Source organism: Phlebotomus papatasi, chromosome 1, assembly GCF_024763615.1.
Source record: "Phlebotomus papatasi isolate M1 chromosome 1, Ppap_2.1, whole genome shotgun sequence".
NCBI classification, from domain to species: domain Eukaryota; kingdom Metazoa; phylum Arthropoda; class Insecta; order Diptera; family Psychodidae; genus Phlebotomus; species Phlebotomus papatasi.
In genome coordinates, this window is record NC_077222.1 from 2377393 (window position 1) to 2401909 (window position 24517).

Below are 24517 nucleotides of genomic sequence, written 5' to 3' on the forward strand. Positions count from 1 at the left end.
GGGAGAATATAAAATGAAAATGAGGAGGTCTTCAGGTTCTTAGGTGTATTAATTTTCCTCATGCGTACCATCAGAGTTTAGTATATCGAATTTATTTACTTAGAACAAACTAAGAATAAACTTAAAATAAACTAATTATAAGTAATCAAGATATAATTATCTGACTATTCATAGAGGCGATTTGCATCGCTTTTCTCTTTGGCTAGAAAAGCCTAATTAAGAACCTTGTCTAAATAGGAACTTCTTAATAAAAGTTATCAATATAAATTGATTTTTGATTTATCTGGAGCGCTAAGAATCAAATACAAAGATTGTGACGTGACATAGATAATTGTGGAGCTCAGAGGCAAAATTGAACATATCCCATGCTTTAACCATAGGATGTGTTCAATTTTGCCTCTGAGCTACACAATTATATAAATCAAAAATTACTATGGGAAATAATAAGTAACGAGTCTCCTCCAAAACTAGAGGGCGTAATAGTATTTATTCAGGAAAAATTCCAATTTGGACAAGGTTCTGAATTAGGCTATTCTCAAATGCTTATTTGAAAATTTTAAGAAATCCTTTTATTCATTACAAAAATTAGATTGTAGATTGTATAGGAGTACGATAAGACCTGTGCCCTTGGCACAGGTTTGATTTGAATCCCTTTTGCCTACGTAACAAACTTTATTATAACATTACAAAAATTAAATACAAGAGTTAATTGTAACTAGGGTCGAAGGAACACCTCTTCGACAGGGAACCCCTATTGAAACTTTTGACAAATGTTTTAATTTATTTAATGCATTCAATAAAATCTAAGTAATATAACGTTTTTCCATTAATCTTCGTTTTTCGATAATGATAAATGTTCGAATTTCGTATTCCAAATGGTAGAGAGTAGGGCGTAAATAAGTCCTGAGACGAGTTCTTAAAGTGTCAAGAGGTGTTCCTTTCACCCTATTTATATTAACCCTATAAATCTGTAAATTGTAGAATATAGGGAGAATTGAGGTACCCTTAAAATGAGGGAACTTTAAAATAGTTTTTTTAATCCTATTTTTGAATGGATACTGATCATTATAATAATGTAATTTAGATTCCCAGTTGGTTTGTGGAGCTAAATTCATTATAGTAAGGTCCAATTCCATTTGCAAATAGGAAGGAAAAATCCTATTTTAAAGATGCCCAACTTCTCACTAATAAGTTTCGGTTCTATTTATCATCTTTCCTTAATCCTTGTATCACACTACACATTAAAATTTTAAGACAATTCATACTTTTTAAAGAACTTGTTTAAAAAAAATGTATACGTGATAAACGATCATAAAAATTATCCTTCACTGAGAGAAATTCGAAAAAGTTAAAATAACATTCCGGAAATGTTAATTTTACCCTACAGTGTTGATCCGAAATCGGTGTAAATATTACCCTTTTTAGATGTATTAGGGGTTAAAGGTACCCTTTTTCATGTTGATTTTACCCTTAAAAAGTTGTAAAATTAACATTAAAAAATTTTGATTATTTTTACATCTAAAAAGTGTTAAAGTTCTGAGGAAAAAATGTTAATCGCACCCTCTTTTTTTCAGTGTTCTAAAAAACAATATGAAAATTTATTTTACGTTAGATTTTTAATTTAAAAGATTAGTATCTCAAAAGAATATTTATATCAAAAACAAATATAAGCAACATAAAATTAAAATTGGTAAGTAAAAAATACAATGTTTTTGTACATTTAAGATTTAAGTGTTGAATGGTTAAAAATATTGACTTGGAGTCTTCGGACGACCTCCCATAAGTCAACTTGAAGATTATTAATATGACCGATGTTGTTTGAGATTAACATATTTTAATAATTTTATTTTTAACTATAAATTAATAGGGTCGAAGGAACACCTCTTCGACAGGGAACCTCTATTGACACTTTTGTCAAAATGATGAAATTTATTAAATGTATCTGGTAAAATGCAAGTACATAGTATGATGTTTTTTTCTGAAACCACATGTATAGCATGATAAATTCTTAAAGTGTCAATAAGTGTTCCATTCACCCTAAATTATATTCCATTTTATAAACTTTCATATTAATTTTCGTTCAAATATCGCGGGGAAAATGTTTAACGAACAAAAATAAAGTCTTGATGGCGATGGATGTTAAGAACTCAGAAAAATGACTAGGTCCTATCAGAAAATTGAATCTGATTTTCAGTTAATTTTTCCGAATTTATCACATAAAAAAATTTAAATTTGTCATATGACATTGTCATACTGTTACAGAATTCCTCTACTGGAAATGCTACAGATTCTTCTGTTGTAGGTTTAGTAGGAATCTAGTGGCAAACTTTTGAGGTTGTTCCTTTTAGTGGTATTAGCGATGAAGGAAAAATTTCCATAGTCGTTTTGCGAAGAAGTTTTTTATTGAGAAACTACGAAAGTACTACGATTTGAAGTTAGAATGAATAGATTATTGTAGAGCGGGCATGAGCTCGTTTGAACTCGGGTAATATCGGAAATTTGTTATGAATGCAATTTGATAATTTTCTGCACTGGTAAGGCTAATCCCACTGATAAGGGGAAAGTGCCCATGCCCATGTTTCGTATGATCTCAAGCTTCGCAATGACTAAATTTTTTTTCTATGTTTCTGAATTAAAGTGACTCCGCAATGTATTTTAAAAACTAGACACTTTCCCCTAGTTTTTGAAATAGGGGAATGTTGGCATGGTTCGCACGGAGTGAACCTTCAAACGATGCGAATTTTCTCTTTGTTTGCCGAGAGCTGACTTACCATTTCTCATCTCGTTACATGAGCTTAATAATTATGTATTTTATGGCTAAGAAATGACGAACTAGCTCTCTTCAAACAAAGGGAAAATTTGCATTGTTTGAAGGTTCACTCTGTGCGAACCATGCCAACATTCCCCTTTGGGTGCGATGAGTCACATTTATTGAGAAACATAGGAAAAATTTAGACATTACGAAGCTTGGGACTGTGCAAAGCATGGGCACTTTCCCCTAAATTGCAGTGGTCACCAGTGCCATTGTGTAGGTTACGTAGAGCATAGATGGTTGAACATTCTTGAAAGGGTAATGTAGGCATGGTCCGCATACAGTGAACCTTCAAACAATGCGAATTTTCTTTTTGTTTTAAAGCTGGTTTACCATTTCTCATCTCGTCTCATGAGGTTAATAATTATCTATCTTGTGGCTAAGAAATGACGAACTAGATCTTTGCAACCAAAGAGAAAATTCGCACTGTTTAAAGGTTCACTGCGTACGAACCATGCCTACATACCTCTAAGATTTAGCAATTGAAAATGAATCGGTAATCAATCGATAAACTATGAATCAAAGTTGATTGGTAATATAAACCCGGTATATTATCACAATGACAAAGGAAATTTCTTTAGGTGTTTTGGAAGAAATTCCTATTTTACAAAGCTCCGAACAATTTTGGGGACTAATTATTCAGGGTTTATTTATGCTAATTTTAAGGATAATAAATCAATATTTTGTTTTCTCAAATCACTTGGATAGCTTTATTGATCATTCAGTAATTATTCCATGAATCTTGAGCAGGAAAAAGGTCATCTTCCTGTCTTTCATATCTTTCTTGATTTCTGTTTGTTTGTTGCATTTAAATCCTGAGTATTATTTTGTGAAATTTGCTGAGTGGATCTCTCCGTTTTAGGGAGTAATGCTTATTGGGCCTACAGAGGGATTGGTCACAACTCTCATTATCACATCCAACACATTTTCCACAGCACATTAATCCACTAGCACATTCCCCATGCCTTATGACATCGTAGTACTCCTCTCCGCAGATCTCTCCTCGTCCTTTCAGACATACCAGTTTCCCGCAGTAATTCATCTTCGTACCAAATTGACATTCACTGGGATTCCTAACAGCTTTCTGTGAATTATATTTGCAGGTCATGTAGATGAGACTGTCGTATGAATCCATATGACTGTAAGTGTGAGTTTGGTAGATTAATAAGGAGTTTGAGGTATTAAGATTCTCGTATGACTTACGCTTTGAGTGGTAGCACAGAAAAGATCACTATCAGAGATATCCTAGCTAGTCCTTTGGACATTTTTTATTCACAGAGATAAATTGTGCTTGGCAAGGAGATTAATATAGGATTAGTTTGAGGTTTGCGGAAAAAATGTTCAAGATGAAATTTGAGCATCCCTTTTATATCCTTAGCACCGCTTCATAATAATGCGATTTAAATGAGATTCAAACGAAATTCAAGGATTATCGAAGTGTCCGTTGAAGTGTTGACTAATTGATAGTCAAATCGTCTTTTTTTATTGCTCGAACTCCAAAGTGAAAGAAAAGTACACAACCCATTCATTTCGAGTTTTGCAAAGTATTAGTTAATTGATTTTTTTTAAATCAAAATTTTCCTTTTGATTTTCTCGAACTCGAACAGAGACGAGCTAGAGGTTAAATGGCAAGAGATATCAACTTCTAGGCTTCAGTGACCCCCCATAAAAAAAACATTAATTCAGAGAAGATTTTTCTTTGTATCCCTCACTTTTTTCCATTTCCGCATTCAAACTATGTTTTTTGATTATTTTGAAAACGTATCTAACGATTTCTTTTATTTCCGGAGATGTGTTTCTTTAAAGGTCTCTACAAATTAAGAACATTTGTTTTTGTCAAAAAACGCATTTTTGACGAAAGTTGCTCCCAATATGTAGAGTCCATAAGATCGGAAAAAATTGACATAGATTTTTCAAGGTCAAAGTTAAAATTCTCTTAAAGAGGGCTTCTTTCTCAATCGATTTGATCAAATTTGGATTCTTTTGAAAGGCCTTAAAATTTGCAATCCCACTGAATTGATGATAATCAGCAATGAATTGTAAATTGAATTGCAATGACCAAACGATATGAGATATCGACATCCAGTTTTGAGGGATCCTCTTCCATATACATGAATATTTTCTAGTGACGTTTTTTCTTTTGTTCTCATGCTTTCTTCCTCCTCCAATTTTTGTTCGAATATATTCTGGAACAAGAGGGTAAACGGTTAAACGGTTAAAGATAGTGACTTCTAGTATTCGATTAACCATTATAAAGCTCTGTTCAGTAATAAATTTTCAAAGAGCTAAAACCAAGCCATAAAATCGACTACGAGTCTAAAGTGTAAGTTCACATATTCGCCGCTTTAGTGTTGAATGTTCTTCAATTTCGAATGGAATATCGAATTGAATGGGACCCCGAATATCGAAAATTCGAAATTGAAGAACAGTCAGCACTAAAGCGGCAAATATGTGAACTTACACTTTAGACTCGTAGTCGATTTTAGAATAGGTATGGCTTGGTTTTTGTCTCTGTGAAAACTTATTACTGAACAGAGTTTATAATGGTTAATCGAATACTAGAAGTCACTATCTTTAACCGTTTAACGGGTCCCGGTTAAAATCCCGAAAGCCAAAATCCCGAATGGGCCGAAATCCCGAAAGCCGAAATCCCGAAAGCCAAAATCCTGAATTCTTAAAAGTGTCATAGCTACTCACTTGATTGCACACGCGCGCTGCTGGAGGCAAAGGGAAATCTTCTGTGTCTTGGGAAATTATTCTAAACATTTTCTTCCATATAATTTCATCCCTTTCAGGATTTTGAACACTCGGGATTTTGGCTGCCACCGAAAATACCGTTGAATCATTCCTATTAACGGGTTTTCAAGGTCAAAGATTAAAAAAGACACTAGAGAGCGCATTTATCAAGCGAATGGGGTCACGTTTGGCTCGTTGGAAAGGTCTTGAAATTTCCTATGAAACTAACCCGGTTCCAATCGGTTGTGAATCGGTAATGAACCGATAAGTAATTTTTATCTGAAAGTCAATTTTATTACTTTTAAAACTATTTTGGGGGATCTTTTGAGAGATTTATGAATCGGTTCAGATCGGTTGGGAACCGGTAAACGTTAAATGAGGCAAAAGTACTTTTGAGGGGAAGCATCTTAAACACCCCCCTGTCAACATCGTTATTTTAGCAAATTCTCTATAGAGAATTCAAAATTCAACCGTGATAGCGCTTTTCCAGCGTACTGCAGGCGATCCTGACGGCAAACTCCAGTACTTCACTGACAGTCGCTGCGAGAAAATATTTCTGGAATTCGGAAGATATTTTGATTTGTGCTAATAAAAGCAATATTTCGTGAAAGTTCAGACTAATATTAATATCAGTGGCTAAAGCAGTGTTTGTTTAAAGACTTCCAGTGAAAAAACAGTGCAAAAAATGAAATGTGAAGTGGCAAATTGCGGAAACTCCAAGCATCGAAATCCATTGGGAGTTACCTTCCACAGGTAAGTTGGAAAACTCTTTGCTCTCTTTTATTACAGATTCTGGAGATTCAGAAGTGAGTTAGTTCCAAAAAAGAATCATTTAATTAGGAAGGCAATGCTGTAAGAGTTTTTCTATACTCCAGTCAAATATATCAGAAAATGTAAGCTAAATTGTGTCGTGTAGGTGAAAATTCTCGCGAACAACGTTTTTACCAGGGAAGAATCAGGGGTAATTTCTTCCGCGAAAAAAGAATTCTAGATTTTTTTTTCATTAAACCTTCGTTAAAGTTGTTTCATGTTTTTATCATAGGCTAAATTAACATGCTTTTAATTTCAATTTAGAGAAGATATTAGGGACGACAATTCAAGATTTACATGGATTTTGAACGTTAAAAATAGCATTTTCTCTGATTTTTTTTTTATTTTTTAAATATCAACAAAATTTTTTGCAAAGCGTGTCAGAAGACAACATTTGAAGAATATTTTCATGAAAATATTTCAGCATAACTTATAATAGAATATATCAAAAACTAAAACGTTTTACTTTCTAACGTTAACTGTAAGGAAAGAATTAAAAATAAATTTGTAGTTCATTCTCTAAAGCAACGTCTTCAGGAAATGTATACAATTTAAAGACAAAAGATCGGTAATTTAATTTTAGTAATTGTGATAATAAATTTTAATAAGAATTAATTTTTCGACTACAGTAGACTCGCTTATCCGTGAGAACGGAACCAAAATGTCACACGGATTTTGAGATTGATACACATAAAATGGTTTCAAATCCAACGATTGTTTTTTACATTGGAAATTTGTGGAGTGAATCCTGACCTAACTGAATCGACATTCTTTCTAAACATGCGTACTGTCCAAAAAAGTTACAGTGAGAAAGAATTACAGTAGATAGAGCACATTTGCTTTAACAAAAAACCCCAAAACTGAAGACAATATGTCAACAATTTTTTTTAATTCAACTGCCTCACGGACTTTTTTTATGTCACCCGGACAAAGAGTCTACGGATAAACGAGCGTGTCCTGTAATCGTTTTTTTATAACACCAACTAAAAATATAGTTTTGAAGAAAAATTTATTGAAATTGATGCTTTAAAATGAATAAGCATAATGCCTGGAATTTGAAGAAAAACCCTTATTTCTCAGAATTTCATTTGGCTTCAAATTTCGGGAAATTAAAAAAGAGGTACAGTAGACTCTCGATAATTCGACTCTTTTAAGATCGGACTTTTTTTTAATTCGGGCAGCAGTTTAATTTGAAAAAAGCAGTTAAATGTGACAGAAATTAGCATGTTCAAATGTACCATGGTTTTTCTTAATTATGATGTAATTTCGCATTATTCAGGGATTTTCATGGAATTTACAATAATAAATATGAGTATGTAAACTTAATATCAGTATATAGTACAATAAAAAAATCATTGTATTTCATATAGTTCGTAGCCCAAATTTCTCTAATTTGGGTGACATTTTGTTCCGAAAAGCCCGAATCTGGGAGAGTCTACTGTATTTTCAAAATCAATGTAGTCTTTTAAGGGTAAATTTTCTGAAATTTGTTATTTTTTTACATGCTTTCAACATAAAAAATAAAACATTTAAAAAATAATTATTTATAAATAAAGAGTGGTATATGAAAATTAATTATTTGCTTCATTGCACCTAATTTTTATTTACAATTACAATTTTTGTTTTCTAAAAATTTCTCTTCTCCAGATTCCCAAGTAACATTGAATTGCGTAAAGTCTGGGCTACACGCTTGAAGCTGACAGCTTCTGAGCTAAACCAGGACAAACACGTATGTAGCGCTCACTTCAAACCTGAAGATATCAGGATTAGAAATTATTCCAAAACGCAGCGTTTTAAGTACGTGCATTACCTGGATCCAGCCGCCCTTCCGATAGTAAGTAAACAGATCCTTACCCGTATAGTAGGGCGTTTCAACTAAGAAAAAAAAATTTTGGCACTATTCTGAAGGTGCTCTACATGATGAGACAAGAAAGTTTTTCTTCTACGACCGTATGATCAGACGCTGTTTAGAGGTGGCTGAACGACCCTCTCTGTAGAACAAATTTCTGATTTTACCGAATTTTACACTACAGAGAAGGTCGTTCAGCCACCTCTAAACAGCGTCTGATCATATGATCGTAGAAGAAAAACTTTCTTGTCTCATCATGTAGAGCACCCTCAGAATAGTGCCAAAAAAAATTTTTCCTAGTTGAAACGCCCTACCGTATAGTTATTTTAAAAAATCATCTAGAGAATTTTTAAGACTTAATATGAGTTCGTTTGCATTTAAGTAAGTCCCACAGTAAGTTATATTACTTGCCGTAGAACACATCAAAAATACAGTTACACTCACTTTCCGCACTGCTGCGTCGCCATTATGTATTCAAAATTGAAATAAAAAAGGTATTTTTGTGTTATTTCACATCGATCGATTGACTAGCAAAGCTACAAAACAGTCAATTTTAGGTGTTCAACTGTAGATATAACTCTTTAAGAGAGCTTATGTATTAACTGATTTGAGTAACTTTGGGTTCGTTGAAAAAGCCTTTTGCAAATTAGAATTGGATTCAATACGATGCGAATCGGTTTCAACTGATTTATGCATCAATAATTAATTTTATTTATATTTTTGAGTTACTACATGAAAAATGCGCAGTAAAAACGCTTTCAGAAATGTAACAAATCGTAAGCGCGAGGCGTTCCTTTTTAAGTTTGAAGTTTGAATTCAAAAGAACTTATCTGTATGACAAATTATAAGAAACTTATTTTTTGGAATATAAAGTCTAAGTCAAGAGTTTAATTATTATGGATAGTTTGTGTAATGAACTCTCATCCTAAAATACATTATTTTGTATAGGATTTGACAGAAACACATGCGGAAAATGATGAATCTGGGACATCAAAGTGTGGCAATGAATCAGAAGCTTGTTGCATGCAAGTAGAATCCCAAGTTGTCAGTGGCTCTGATATTGATAATGAGCCTGAACCTGAAATTGAGTGGTTGCTTGATCCATACTCTGACGAGATAGTAGAAGAATTTTCTATGGAAACAGATTTCCAAATAACGCCCATTGGTGCAGAACATCAGTCTGCCAATGATCATTCAGACGCTATTATTAAGAAATTAAATGACGATATTAAGAAGTTGCAAGAGAAAGTTGAAATTTTGAAGAGGAAGAATCATGCTCTTACTATGCAAGTAAGACGACGAGATGAAAAAATTACCAAAATGGAATCACTGTCTTCCTCCAAAGATAAAACCACTCCGAATATATGTGAGCGCTGCAAAACTTCATTCTCACTAGAATCCCTGAATGGAATTATTCGTCTCATTGTGGAGCGTATTCTGGAAAGGGGCCAGAAAGAATTCTTCAATGAGAAATATGAGGAAGAATTGAAGTTCTTTGCTGTGCAGCTTCATTTTATTTCGCCTAAAGCATACCGATTCGTGAGAAATGAGCTGGAAAATGCCCTTCCAAGTGAATTCACCATTTTGAGATGGCTGAAAGTCATTGATTGTGAGCCTGGCTTTAGTGACGAAGCCCTCACGTCCATTCACAATTACGTGGCTAGCCAAAACCGTCTTGTGTGGTGCCAGTTATTGTTTGATGAAATGTACATCCATCGCCATATCGACATTGTTGCCGGCAAGGTGTATGGATTTGCATTTCTAGGAAATGCCTACGAAGGGAACGAGGAATCCATTACAGATGATAGTGGTGATGGGGAGGCGACGGCGACACAGGTTCTTGTATTCATGTTAGTCTCCGTTGACATGAACTGGAAGCTCCCAATCGGATATTTCCCTATCAATAAATTGGCAGCCCCTGAAAAATCCAAACTCATAACTGAGGCCATATCTCTTTCCGAGAAGGCTGGGGTAAAAGTGTTAGGCCTCACGTTTGACGGCGCGCCGGTGAATTTCAGTTCAATGAAGAAACTGGGCTGCGATCTTGCGACGGTCGACGAGGACTTCTACACCATTAGTCTTGCAGTTGGTTGTGGAATGAGGGAAATTTTTGTGCATCCGGATCCCTGCCACATGCTGAAATTGGTCCGCACTCATTTTGCCAATAATCAGCTTGTGGACAGGGATGGTGCAAAAATCGACTTTAAATACGTTCGGCTGCTGCATGAATTTCAACAAAATAATGGTGCTGGAATCCGGCTGAAAGGAAATAAACTGACCAGCAACCACGTCGAATTTTCGCAGAACTCCATGAGTGTCGAACTCGCAGCTCAAGTCTTGAGTGAATCGGTGGCTGAGGCGATAGACCATTGTCGTGATGTCTTGCAGTTGGTTGAGTTCGCAGGAAGTGAGGCCACAACAAAATTCCTGCGTATTTGTAATACGTCATTTGACGTACTAAATACGCATAAGAGCACGCACAAAGGGTAAGAATTGATTTTCAGTTGAATACATTTTAATTAACTCAGGTTTTCGTTAGTACTTATTTTTTCTACCATTCGGCTTTTTGTAAACTACTACATATGATTTTTCCTAAAAATCATTTACAGGTACAAGGCACCTATAGTAGACGAGAACTGTGAAGCTATCACACACTTTTGTGAGACAGCAGTCTCATACTTCACAGACCTGCAGGTGGAAGTCTACGATAAAGGACGAGGAACATCCAAACTCCAGCCGATCTCCAAATCTCAAGTCAAGACTGGTTTCATTGGATTGCGGGCATGTCTGAGAAATCTTCCTGCTATGAACGTAAAAATGAAGCATTTTTGCCCCGAAGGTTTTCTCACGTACCCGCTTCTCCAAGACCATCTTGAGTTTTTCTTTGGAGAAGTACGGTCAAAGCTCGGATGTAACACCAATCCGACGGTGATGCAGTTCCGCGCTATTTTGAAGCGACTGGTAACCTGCGTGCAAATGGGACAGCTTCTAGAGAACACCAACTGCAAAGCACAGGGAGGAGTTGTTCCAACTCTAAATGTTAAGTCTGTTATGAAGGTATGCACATTTAAATGCTACATTTTTTGTGAAATATTTTGCTTTTATTCAAGTCTCATTCTGAAAGCTATATTAGATGTGATTCCTTCTAATCACACCTATTTTTAGTCTATATCTAATTAAATCTTTATCGCTATTTTTGCAAATTAGGCGCCCTTATTTTGAAGTGCCCTGAATTTTGATTTCGTTACCAAAATTATCAGAATATAAACAATTTTGGAACAATAAAACTTTTTCTATAAAAAATTATTATAAAACTATTTTTTAAAGTTTTTTCTTTATCAGAGGCCACTCCAGTATTTTCATCTATTATTTACATGACAATCTACAGAAGTGATTTGGTCCTATAGCCTGTTTTGTAAGAAAATGCCCGTAATCAAAAATTTTGAAGATTTTTTTTTAACGTAAAATAGGTTGAGCGGAATGGTCATTCAGAGCCGAAAGATGTCGATGTAGAACCTATACCTGAACCTTCCGATGAAGACGTCTTTGGGGATGAGGTGTTCGCAGTCCATCTTACAGCGGATATGTTGATGGCCAAAGTTAGATTGGACTGTGAAGTATGTGTCACTATTTGTGAAACGAATTCTCTATTCGTCACAAAACTCCTCGAAGATGTATGTACTTTTGGAAACAACTATTTTTGCCAAAGAGTGAAGCAAATTGGCCGAACCCAGTTCCTGAAGACATACAAGGAGGATGCTTGTGTCACCTACATCATGACCAGCTTCAAGAATTACCCCACTAAACAGAATCTGATGCACTTCATCGAACAGAACACACATTTCCTCATATTCCTCGAACCTGCTGCAAAGATGTTCACAGAGAAAAGAATGCGGGAAGAGCTGCGATTCTTCAACTTCAAAATATCCGAGCGTCAGAAATATCATAGGCTCACACACTTTAAAGGATATTAAATCCTAAAGATATGCGAGTGAGACTATGTGGAATTTGGATCATTACCTCCCTTATGGAAAGCTTTGCTAAAGACAAAATAAGTGCTTAAGAGAAAGTCCAAAAATCACGATTGCAAATCTTTTTTTTTTGTTTGACACAGTTTTGTGTATCTTTTTGGAGTTTTTTTTTTTTGTGTGAAAGAGGCACCCACTTTTCCAAATAGCCTTTGGCTTGAAAGTGGTTTTTCTTCTGAATTCTGTGAAGTCTATACATAATGCAATTATAACAATGACATTGTAACAAATAACATACAGTCTGTGAAGGGACTTTTCCATCGTTTGGTCCTGGAGGCTGGAATCAACGCTAAGACGGCGATGGACGCATGGAAAAGGGGGTAAAAAGATTAAATGAGATGAAAATAAATTGAATTGCATTTAAGAAGAAATAATTCGTTGTTTTTGGGTATTGCTGGGAAAATACTTGGATTTTGGATATAATCTTATTTTCCAGGCATGAAGCATTGGTATCACATCTTTTGCCTAAAAATAATACGCATCAGAATTATTTAAATGTGATCATTTTTCTCCCTTACATGTCACAATAAAGAACCTTTTTTTAACAAATGGTAACAGGTAATGAAAATGGATCAAACAATTTTCAAATTTGTGGCGAAATATTTCACAATTTGCAATAGGGAAATACTTCTTAGTGAATTTTTATCTCGCTTCATATGTAATGTGCAATTCTTCAATAACTTGCCAAGTATCTCACAGATCTGAAGAACTTATAAACTGTATAGATAGATGTGACTGTTTTATAAAGTAAGTATAAACGAGCAAATTCTTTTTCTGTTTGACGATTATATTATTACTGCTTTTGTATTTCGTTAGCATATAGCGAATGCAACATTTTATGCTAATATTTAAACATTAATTAAAAAGAATAGCCTATATTTATATTTCCGTATTCATTACATAACTTATCGCCACTTTAACTATGGCAAATTTAAAAAAATAGGAATACAGAAACAGTAATAATAACAGTATTAAAAGTATACAAATCCTTAAATGGTTAAAATTTATTATTTAGCGACAGAAGAGATTTTTTGACAAAATATAGTGATTCTATAATATAATTTTATTCTATAATTTTTATAAACTACTTTGAGAAACAAACAGAAAAAATAATATTACATAAAATTAAAGAAAAAAATATTTTACCCCTAATTACATCCCTGTCTGAGCGCTATCTGTGGGGAATAACTGGTACTTTATGGGTGCTTAAAAAATAACGAAAATATTTAAAAAGTGGCAAAAACCAAAATTCCGATGTAACGTTCAAATGTGGAGGGGGTGATCTTAAAGTCCCAAGTTCAAGCATTTCGCAAAGCCTGGAACGCTTTGCCACCCCTTTTTTTAGGTATGTTCTCTCTAAAACCTCAACCGGAGAGAGCTCTTAAATCGGGAAGGTTATTTCTGAACGTAGGGATTAAGTCGACCTTTGCATAATTCACGTAAGATTTATTTCATGTCCCCTATTCTAAATGACTGCAACCATTTTAGTTTTTCAAAGTTAAATGTTATAAAGGCTCTCGTGTGTATAATTCTTAACCAATTAGGACAAATTTGACTTCAACTGAAAGGTCTTCGAATCCAGGATAAGAATCAAAATTTAAAAAAAATGCAGGAGTTAATTTTAGACGATAGGATCAAAAATCAGGATTTCGAACATTCTGCAGAGCTGCGATGCTTTGCTCCAACCCCTTTTTTAAACACAATGGACACAGTGTCATTGATGAAGAACAACCAAAGATTTCTTAATGAATCTTCCAACCCTATAAATAATTAATAAATTGCGTGGGAAGTATTTCCTATGGATTTTTTCGCCAAAGAACATTTTTATTTTATTTTCTTGCAAATGAATAAACAAATTTTTAATTTATTTTTTGCTATTAATAAACCTTTAAGGAGATGGATTAATCCCATTTTTTGGATACATCAATGTATTCTCCATCGGGGCTGTCGTAGTCTTTAATTGGTGGCGTTGAGACGAGGACACGGGCTTTGAAGGGAAGAATTTGAGGATCTGGTTGAATGGCTGCTTCATAGAGTTCCTCAGATTCCAGTTTTAGTTCATCCAGGGCCTTTCTTTGGGCCTGGAGAACTTGGTCAATTAATTGGTAGTCGTTTAGCTTTTCAGTTCTTTTGTGTCTTGCCCATTGTTTCTGAAGGAGAGCTCGTTGCTCGAGAACCTCCATCGACGGACTCTGCAAAGGTCTCTGTCGTTGGCTGCAAAAGGAATTTTGATGATCATTCTTAGCAAATGGATAAGCTAATTGCAATATCCTACTCTTTCTCATCTATTAGCGTAAATGGGATTTCAAGCTCATCAATGGGCTTCAGTTGCCGGGCATTCTTCTCCAGACGCCGGATTTGCTTTTCGATCTTTTTCTTCCTTCGTTCCTCTCTCTGTTTAATGATCATTGGGTCGAGTTTCTTTTTCTTCTTGAGAGGTTCAGCCATGAGAACCGGGGTACTATTGAAGAATCTTGTAGAGCTCCCAGGATTGGACACAACATGGGACAAACTCCATAACCTTTAAAAATTAAATTATCAATCGAGAATTCTTAATTTTTGCTCAGGAGGTTTTAGTTAAGCTAAATACATACCTATTTATTTGTCTATTGAGGAACATTTTCTTGGATTTCCACGGAAATTTTACTAAAGAAAAGCAAATTCTTGGCGTGTTTTGATTTTTGACATTACATAACTCAATAAATAGCAGCCCTATAAAAAATGTTTCACATCGAGCAATATAACCTGGAAGTTTCTGCTATTGGACATTGGAATTTCTGTGATTTGTCCAGTTGAATTCCATTCCAAGAAACTCAATTTCGTAATACCTAAAATTATAAGCTAGCATTTTACAGTGCCCGCTTCGTAATCCGGATGATTGGGAGACAATATGACAGATGTCCGCTTCGTAATCCGGATAATTTTTTTGAATTTGTTCAACGTATCGAAAATATAATACAAGGTTTTTTTTTAGAATTATAATAAAAGTTTTAAAGAAGTTTAAAAAGACATAATTAAACATAATTAGCAACAAGATTCAAAGCTCATAACATCCAAACCACTTGTGGTTCATATTTTGCATAATTATAGCTCATTATATTGATTAAAAGCTTATGCAAGCATTTCTGAAAATATTTTATGAAACTTCTTAAGGGCAGAATCACATTGACAGTAATATACTCGCCGTAGCCTCACCGTATTTTTTTTTTAAATTTACGCATTTTCATTTCAATTCCTATGCAAATTTTCAATTACCGTATTATCTTATCCCATACTCGGTGGCACTAGGTGAAAATAATATAAGAAAATTGAAGAAATAAAACGAAAATGCGATAAACGGTGAGCAAAAAAAATTGTATGATTAATTTCCCGTACAGTAATACCCGTACCGAGTAGGTAATCGAGATTTTGCGTAAGAATTGCAAGGAAAATGCGTAAATTGACGAAATACGGTCAGTATTTTACTATCAATGTGATTCTGCCCTAAATCTGTAATACTCAAAAGTGACAATTTGATGGCGCTATAATTTACTGAAAAGTTGGAAGCAGCTATTGTTATGGCTCTTGAAAACCTAAATGTAATTAAACTTTTTATTTTTCGAAACATATCTTGGTACAAGGGTACTTGTAGCATTTTAATATGCTTTAAGAGAGTTCTAAAAAAAAATTGCTTCGTCGCTAGTCATCGTCCTTAACGTGAAGAAACAAATTGAATTAATATTTCATAATAATCTAATAATAATTTATATTAATCAATATTTGAGGGTTCTCAAATATTGAACTTTGTAACCAGTAGTCTCACAAAGAAATATTAAGAAAGACACACAAAAAGAGAGAAAAATTGCTAAAATTTTAAAAATAAGTAGAAAATTAAGTGCAGTGACCTAAATCCCATGACCTGTGAACAAAAAAGACCCTTTGACAAAGCAAGAAAAGACTAAAAATTTGACCACTGAGGAAGGCTTGGAGTCCGAGCCGAAAGCTTTGGGAAGAATTTGAGAATTTTCTTTGCTTCTTCTTACCCGACATTCACCGGTTTCCACACCTACCTAAATTGTTTTTATTAACATACTGAATTGAGATAATTATTTAAAGACTAATCCTTAATGCTGTCTCCTGAAAAATAGCTCAGATTGAGTTGACCCTTTGTAATTTCCAAGGAGCGATATGAGAATGCTAGCCTTATAATCTCATAACCCTCATAACCATATTGTTAACCACATTTATTTTTTTTTTATAATTTCTCTGTAATTATATGTTATCTATGTATTATTTTTATTGTATATATATTATATATCTATTGTATTATTTCAGATTTTTTACTGGCTTCTCGGAGAGAGTGATATCGAATAACTGCTCGGACCACGGTAAGCTGTTCATTACAGTAACTTGTATTTAATTTTTATATGGTTATTAATTTGTGGGTGATCACTACTTTGCATCGAATTCTCAATATCCGGCGAATTTAGTTAAAAACGTTAAGGAAAAATTCACTTAGGATGTTTTTGTGGCAAACTAAAGCCCAAAATAGACACAGGGATCAGCCCGAAAAATGAGGATTGGTGTCGATTCGATACACTCACGCATCAGCCCATAATTTGGAGGATCAGGCTGATCTTCTAAATTCATGAGGTCTAGTAAAATTACGGGGATTAGGCAACATCAGCGCCAGTGCTGAAAATAAAAAGCTTCAGTTTGGGGTTTTTTTGGGTTCTTTTCGAAATGTCAATTGGGTGAAAAAACATGGAGAGTAATGGTACGCAATATCGCAAAATCTTAAAATTCTTTAAGATTGGAGTAAAGAGAAGATCAGAGTACTCCTTACTGTACGAAAAATCCATTGATGTTGAACTTAAGAAGCCTTTCAGCAATCAAAGTGTGGAGATTTAATGGAAATTTACGCTGAAAACACTAATCTTTGATTCTAAATCCTCAGTGTATGATAGTTTGGGCTGATCCTTTACCGCCAAATTTTTCGAGTTGAGCTCCAGGATCAGCCTGTGTCTATTTTCGGCATAAGTCGAAATCAAAGCGTAATAATTTCTTAAATTATTATGTTGGAGTTTCCACGGCAACTTGTAGGAATTTTCCGTGTGTCTCCGTGGAATGGTGAGCAAGTTATTTTTATAGGGATGTCATAAGAATGATGTACATACATAAGTGGCTTGCAAGAGCACCTTGACGTTCCTATTTGTTATTTCTTATTCCTCTTGAATTTTAGTTTAGTTGTGCAAAATTTTGTGAATTTTTCCTCTTTTACCTTTAATTTTGTGCCAATATTGATGTTGAAAGTGAAAAGTGTATGGATATGTTGTCACGAAAAAGCAAAGATAAGTCCATAAAGGAAGGAGTTGTTGGGAAATATGTGAAAAAAGATACACCACCTGATATTCCAAGTGAGTCCTAAAAGAAAAAAGAGATTTTTTTTTAGTAAGAATTCCCTATTGATTTTTTGGGTTTGCGGTTTTTTTGTTTTGCTTGAAGTAATAAATGTTTGGACGACGGAGGAGACAAAGAATAAGGCAAAGGCCAGAAGAAATAGTCAGCAATTGAGTGAGGCAAATGTCTCGCAGAATTTTGCCGGAAATCGAGGGCAAATGCCCAATGCGGTATTTACCAATGGCAAGAATTTGGCCACAAAGCCATCAACGGGCTTGGGGCATGAGGGAAAGTATACGCCAAATACCCAAATATCCAATATACCTCAGAGAATGTCTCCGGGATTGCCCACGACGATGTCCAGTGGAGATCCCAATAGGAATAATTTTTCCAATCTGTATCAGATGATGCAGAGTGAGAATGATCGGAGGACTTCGACTCAATCCATTCTGGGTGCTTTGGGTGGGTATCCGGTGCAACAGCAACAGATTAGCAATAGCAATAGCCATGGCAATTATGTGGAAATTGATGCAATTGATCAATATCGGATGCATTCGGACTATCAGCAGCAATTTCAGGGAATGTCCAATTTCTCTCGGCAATTCTCCATGAATCAGAATCATGGACAAGCCTTCGAGGCACAATCTGAGCCACATTTGGCTCTGCACAATTTTCCTGGAGGCGGAGGGGGAGCAGGAGGCAGTGGAAATGGAGGAGAATCAGGAGAGGGAAAAGGGCTAAATAGCCTGACACCGCATGCTTCACAGCAGCAACTCCAATCCCAATATAAACTCTCATCCATGGCAAAATCTTACAATAGCGATGGATCACCAATTTATGAGAATCAGCCTCAGCAATCTGTGAATATGGGAAGGTCAGAATCACCCATTTACAGCAATACCACGTCGAGTCTCTCTGTGTTCTATCAGGATCAGAATAATCCACCAGTGCCTTCGGTCTACTCCCACATGAGGTACGGGACGAAGCCGGCTCATCAGTCTATCTACTCAAATATACCAGCAAACTCTCTTGGATACTACGGATCAAGTATGGCTGTTATTTCGGCGGACAATCCGCTCTATTCCAACATTAGGGCCATCGATGTGACCAGCGGGATGACCTACGGAGAACAGTTTCTCCACAACAAACGCCACAATATTTTAACACAAGGTAAGTTAGTTTGAATTTGGCGGGAAACCGTTTTTTATTCATTTCTATAACATTTATGAGATTGCAGCGCCTCTGGTGTCGGTTTTAGAAACATCTTTTATTCTAGAGAACTAAGCCATTTAAAGGCCTTCAACTTTTTATTTATTTATCTAGAATTAATTCGATTGACCGCAATCAAAGTAATGAACGCCTAAGTACGAAAAAAAAACCCTGCAAAAACGGTTTTGCCTAAATAACAGGCGCTAAAGCAAATAGGGCGAAGTGGGGCACCTTTGAAATTGGGATTTTCCTCAATAATTTAGTAATTCAGCTTCTCAATCTGTGCAATTAAATTATATCACGATAAGGCTCAATTTTATTTAAAAATAGGTGAAAAATTCCAATTTCAAAGGTGTCCCGCTTTCAAACCTGCCTCACTTTCCCCTAGCAATGAAAACTGAGCATTATTTCAGAAGATAAATCCAAGAACATTGCTTTAGAAAAGCTTGAAACCAAAAATAATTCAGGAACACTTTCAAACTTTATGAGTTTTGTAAAAAGCTCAAAATCGTTCAATTTGGATTAAAAAATTGATTTATTGTGAATCAAAAATTTCAAAATAGATTTTTGGGAATACTGGAAAAGCTTTTGATCACTTTTTCTTAAAGAAAGCTACAATAAGAAAAAGAAAAGCTTTTAGGGAATCTCCAAAGTTTCAGCATCTGACAAAAATAATTAAATTCGGTTTAGCATTGATTTTTTTGGAGAATTTTTGAATGAAACTTTTCAGAAAATCAATTTTGATCGAATTCCCGGCAAGGCAATTCAAGGTAAAATTTTCTAATGCTTTTAGTGAGCTTTTTGCTTAGGAAATTTGACAGATTCATAAAGAATGGGATTTAGGATAAGTGTGCCAAATTTCGGCCAGCTTGCAATTCCGGCCACTTTTTTTTGTTCCTCGAGTTTCAATGAATTTTTAGTTTTTGCACACTAGAGATTATACAATGCAAAAAATAACAAAAAAAATCGTTGAAAAAGGCATTGGAAGAATTCCCGAAGGGCAAAGAACTATGAGAATGAAGGTGGCCGAAATCGGCCACCAATGCTATGTCCACATTTTTATTTATATTAAAATGTATTAAGAATAATTTTAGAGAAAATATAGATGATAAACTGTCTACAAGGTTCCGAGTAAACACTCCTTAAAAAGAAGTAAAAAAAATCAATTTGTATTAAAAATATTACATTTCAACCTTGAGACTTTGGCGCTTGCATGCAACTATGTCGGATTTGGCACACTTACCCTAAGTGAGTCTATCCTACTATTTCGGTCTCAGAATTGAATTGAACTAAATTTAAATTAGAATGATGTTCAAAAGAAGAAGAAGTGTCCGAAAGAGAGCAATAGACATATGCAAAGCTTTTAAGAAGGAAAGGAATGTGAATTTCGATTACATGAAATTTTCCTGATCTAAAAGCTGTATCAGAGTCATAACAAGTTATTTTTTACTCTTTAAAAACCTTGAAAAACTTTAAAAGCTTTTCAGCTCAATGAAAAAATCATCAAAATCGGACTAAAATAGGATTAATGAGCCGATTTTTCCAGTAAAATCTAAAGCTTTGGAATATTATTCTAAAACTAAAAGCACAATTTCCTCTAAAGTGGCAAAGCGTCTTAGGCTTTGCGAAGTGCCCGAACTCGTGACTTAGATGATATACCTCAAAAGTACTTTCGCATCATTTACCGTTTACCGGTTCTCAACCGATTTAAACCGTTTTGTAAATCACTCGAAGGATCCCACAAACTAATTTTAAGAGGAATAAAATTGATTTTCAGACAAAAATTACTTATCGGTTCATAACCGGTTCATTGCCGATTCACAACCGATTTGAACGGATTTACAAATCACTCAAAACATTGGCCAAAATAACTTAGGACTGATATAATTGAATTCCGAATAAAAATTAGTTATCGTTTATGAACCGGTTCATTACCGATTCAAACGCGATTGGAACCGGTTCCGATGAAGCGATTTTCCAGCGTTTTCATCCCGGAGATTGGAATCGATGCTAAGACGGCAATGGCCGCATAGGGGGTGGGAAAGAAAACAGAGATGATAATAAAATTCAATTCAAATTCAATTTCAATTCAGGATATTAAGGATTTTATTGATTTTTAATAACCTCACTGTAATAAAGATTGCATAGAAATGAATTTCTTGCACGTTGTTTTGAGAAAAATTTTGTTTTCTGTATTTAAAAAAATGTTTCTCTGGGGAATCCAAAAATATTATGTTTAAATTTAAATATCAACTCACATAATTTCAAATGTAACCCTTTTTTTATGAAAATCCTGACTACGTCTTTGAATAGAATGGATAGAGCAAATTCAACAAAAGATTTTTAGATTTTTGCTTAATAAGGGGCTAATTCTTTTTTTTTTAATTGATAATAATAAACAAAGTGAGGTTATGATGATCATAATAACCTCATCTGAACATAACCTCTCATTTTACCAATTATATTTAAAAAATAGTAATATTCGAGAGACAAAAAGAACGAATCTAAAATATTTTAAGCCTTTAGAAGAAGATATTGTAACCTTATAATTTTTATCGATCATTGAGATTAGGAAAATGGGGTCCACGCGAATGAATGATGCTTAATTTTGATATGAACTTTAGTAGGTGGCGCTGTAGTCTAGAGAACTTAAAATGAAACTGTTTAGGTTTCCGTTAAAATTAAATCTTACGTATCGTAAGCTAAAACAAGTTTTCACTGGTTTGGCTTGTAGTTTCTTCTCAGCAAAACCACGAAGATGAACTACCTTTGCCTCCTGGCTGGTCAGTTCATAATACATTGCGAGGGAGAAAGTACTACTTTGACCACAATGCACAAACTACGCACTGGTCGCATCCTCTGGAAAGGGAAGGTCTTCCCATTGGATGGCAGAGAATAGAATCACCCCAGTATGGAATTTACTACGTTAAGTATGTTTCCTCTCTGTCCCTCCGCAAAAAAGTCCAGTTTTTGGGAGAATTCAGGAGTTAGAGCATCCTTTTTTCTTTTAGTCACATCACTCGTCAAGCTCAGTACAATCATCCGTGTTTGACATCGTGCTATCTCTACACAACTGCAACTGAGGCTCCGAGGGCTGTAATTCCAGAGCCTCAGTTGGCAACTCATGTTACTACCCATAGTGCTCTAGTACCGGCCAATCCTTATCTGCTGGAGGAGATTCCCTCCTGGCTGATGGTCTACATGAAGGCTGATCCGGCAACAGATCACAAACTCAAATGGGATATGTTTGCTCTCAATAAACTCGAGTGCTTTGACGGGATGCTCAATCGACTGTACAAGCAAGAACTGCAGAATATTGTGGCCAGGTATGAAAAGTACCGTCAAGCCCTCGATATTGAGATCAACCGGAGATTACACTTGGGAACTATCATTGAATAGTTTTGTGTCTGGGATGTCTCATACTTCATGTTTCTAGGTATTATTAGGGTAAGATTTTATCTTACTCTCAAAGCTTTCAAACCTTCTATCGCTTAAAGAGGAGATACTCAAAAAGACTCAATTTTTTTCGAGCAAAGCATCATGCAACAAATGTATAGATAAATTTTTTTGTGATATGTACATAATTTATAGAATTGTCTTTCATTCAGTCAGCCTTATTGTACTATTGATTTTAAATATATATATTTTCAACTATCAAACTGTGTTTTTTTTATTTTGGTGAAGAATTTATCGTAGATTTTTAGGTTATGCGTGATCTAACCTCAAAAAAGAAAATCTTACTTAGCACGGTTTTTTAAGTTGAATATAAAAGGAGAAAAAATCTATAGTTTGAAATTCTACAATTTTTTGGAGATATATTCCAGATCCCAAAATATCTCTTTAATTTTTGAGGTTAGACTTACATAACCTAAAACAATTTAAATAAACTATTGGCACTAATAGCATTTTAAAATAATCAGGATTCCTGCTAATATTCTATTATACTTTTGAGGTTATTGGTGGAAAATACCTCTCAAATTTTTCAGGTTAAGCCTAGCATAACCCTAAATCTTCAAATAATTTTCGACGAGTAATTTTGATAGAACAGAAATCCGCGGGTGCCAAGACATGGCAGACTTTTCTAGCCTGCTCTATGTCGCAATACTCACCGACTTCTACATCCTAACCTCAAAATTTGCGACCTAACCTATTGGTCAAATAAATAAATGAGTTTTTAGTTTAGGTTTTAGAGGTGTTGTCTAAGGGCCTCCACATATTGGGAACAATTTTCACCAAAAATTGTCTTTTTTTTTTTAAGGAAATTGCACTGCTAGCTGTAGATGGAAAGCGTCAAAATTCTGTCAGAAATGCAATGTAGTCGCCCTAAAGACGTCTACGTTTACACACTAGGAGCAATTTACAAAAAAAGTGTTTTTTTTTTAAAGAAAATTTCCCCGATAATTGTAGGCAGAAATGTGCAAATTTTTTAAAGGACAATTTCTGACGAAAATTGCTTCTAATGTATAGACGCCATAACTTAACCTAAAAAAGAAGTACGTTTCGTGACAGGAAATTGCAAGGTGTGTGATATGTAATTTTATCAAAAGACCTTTTTTTCTCACGAGTAGACTTCTTAGTCTCGCTTTGCAAGACTTCGGTCTTTTTGTAATCACATACTGTACATAACCTCAAAAACAAAAAAGCTTGTTGGATAGAACTCTCAAAATATTCCAAACATTAATTGTACAAATCGCAGATTACATTTACTTTTTCTAAATGCAGCAATAAATTTTAACCTTTTAAGGTTAAAATGTGAAATAATTTTGAGAAAAAGAGATAGCAAAGCGTCCCAGCTTTGCGGAATGCTCGAACTCGATTCATTATACTGATTTCAAGATCAGTCAAACTTTGACTTTCAAAAATTCAATATGGCGATTTATTTTAGGTTATTGGTATGATTGGACGAAATGTTCGCCTGGACCACCTGCAAAACATATACAAAAATAAAAGAAAGCCTAGGAGCCGTTTTCGAGAAAAACCAAAAAAACATAGTTTTGGAGGGGAGAAGATCCGAAATTCGTATCTCTTGCCGTTTCACCTCTAGATGGTTTACAAGTTTACGGACAAAAAATGATATTAAAAAAAAAGATAAGTCATTTATGGCTGCTTAACCGATTCATTACCGATTGCGACCGATGCAATTAGTTTGTAAATTTTAAGACCTTTCCAAAAAATCTAAATTTAGTCAAATCGAGGGGATTTAGGGCGGTGAGTAGGGGAAAAAAGAAAAAATACGTCTGGACCTGGATATATTGTTTTTCTTTATTGGGGGTCACTGTAGACCGGAACTTAATATCTCTTACGGTTTAACTCTAGGACGGTGACAGTGACAAGTTGAAAAAAAAATCGTATAATATAACTGCTCTCTCTTGAGTTCGAGCGATTCGAGCAGTAAAACGAAGGGTTTAAAAAAGATAATAATAACCTCAATTAGGCATATTTCAAAATCTGTTAATTCTTTTGTCAAATACCTAGAGAAATTTGAGTTGAAAATTGGATTTTGGGACTTTGAATTTTTTCCATTCGTTTGAATAGCTCTTCAAAGGTTATGTTTAACATAACCTCTCATTGTTACCCGTCAAATAATATCTGCAGATATCTTTAAGATTTCTGTAGAGAAAATCTACACCTCTACAGAATATCTGCAGATAAATTCTGTAGATATTCTTACGAATTTTATTTGGGCTTGGGACA

The 24517-nt window shown here is 34.6% G+C and overlaps 2 protein-coding genes across 2 annotated transcripts; one reads left to right on the plus strand and one right to left on the minus strand.

Annotated features, from left to right (window-relative positions):
* Positions 1–14023: 14023 nt before the first annotated feature.
* On the minus strand, positions 14024–14957 carry LOC129799909 (39S ribosomal protein L40, mitochondrial). Its single transcript, XM_055844202.1, has 3 exons — positions 14830–14957; positions 14511–14756; positions 14024–14449 (listed from the first exon to the last, which is right to left on the minus strand). The coding sequence occupies exons 1-3, from the start codon at positions 14853–14855 to the stop codon at positions 14137–14139; spliced, it is 585 nt and encodes a 194-aa protein (XP_055700177.1). The 5' UTR covers positions 14856–14957; the 3' UTR covers positions 14024–14136.
* Positions 14958–17381: 2424 nt separating this feature from the next.
* Positions 17382–22482, plus strand: LOC129799906 (scaffold protein salvador). The gene is made up of 4 exons (XM_055844199.1): positions 17382–17631; positions 17720–18784; positions 21558–21753; positions 21835–22482. Exons 1-4 carry the CDS (start codon positions 17538–17540, stop codon positions 22220–22222), a joined length of 1743 nt encoding a protein of 580 aa, XP_055700174.1. The 5' UTR covers positions 17382–17537; the 3' UTR covers positions 22223–22482.
* Positions 22483–24517: the final 2035 nt, after the last annotated feature.

Excerpts from the sequence above, each read along its gene's own strand:
- LOC129799909 (XM_055844202.1), bottom strand. The coding sequence starts at position 14,855 with ATGTTCCTCAATAGACAAATAAATAG. Across the intron at positions 14,757-14,829 it reads CTCAATAGACAAATAAATAG|GTTATGGAGTTTGTCCCATG; the intron begins GTATGTATTTAG and ends TAATTTTTAAAG. Across the intron at positions 14,450-14,510 it reads ACGCTAATAGATGAGAAAGA|CCAACGACAGAGACCTTTGC; the intron begins GTAGGATATTGC and ends TTCCTTTTGCAG.
- LOC129799906 (XM_055844199.1), top strand. The coding sequence starts at position 17,538 with ATGGATATGTTGTCACGAAAAAGCAAAGATAAGTCCATAAAGGAAGGA. Across the intron at positions 18,785-21,557 it reads CCACAATATTTTAACACAAG|TTTCTTCTCAGCAAAACCAC; the intron begins GTAAGTTAGTTT and ends TTTGGCTTGTAG. Across the intron at positions 21,754-21,834 it reads TATGGAATTTACTACGTTAA|TCACATCACTCGTCAAGCTC; the intron begins GTATGTTTCCTC and ends TTTTTCTTTTAG.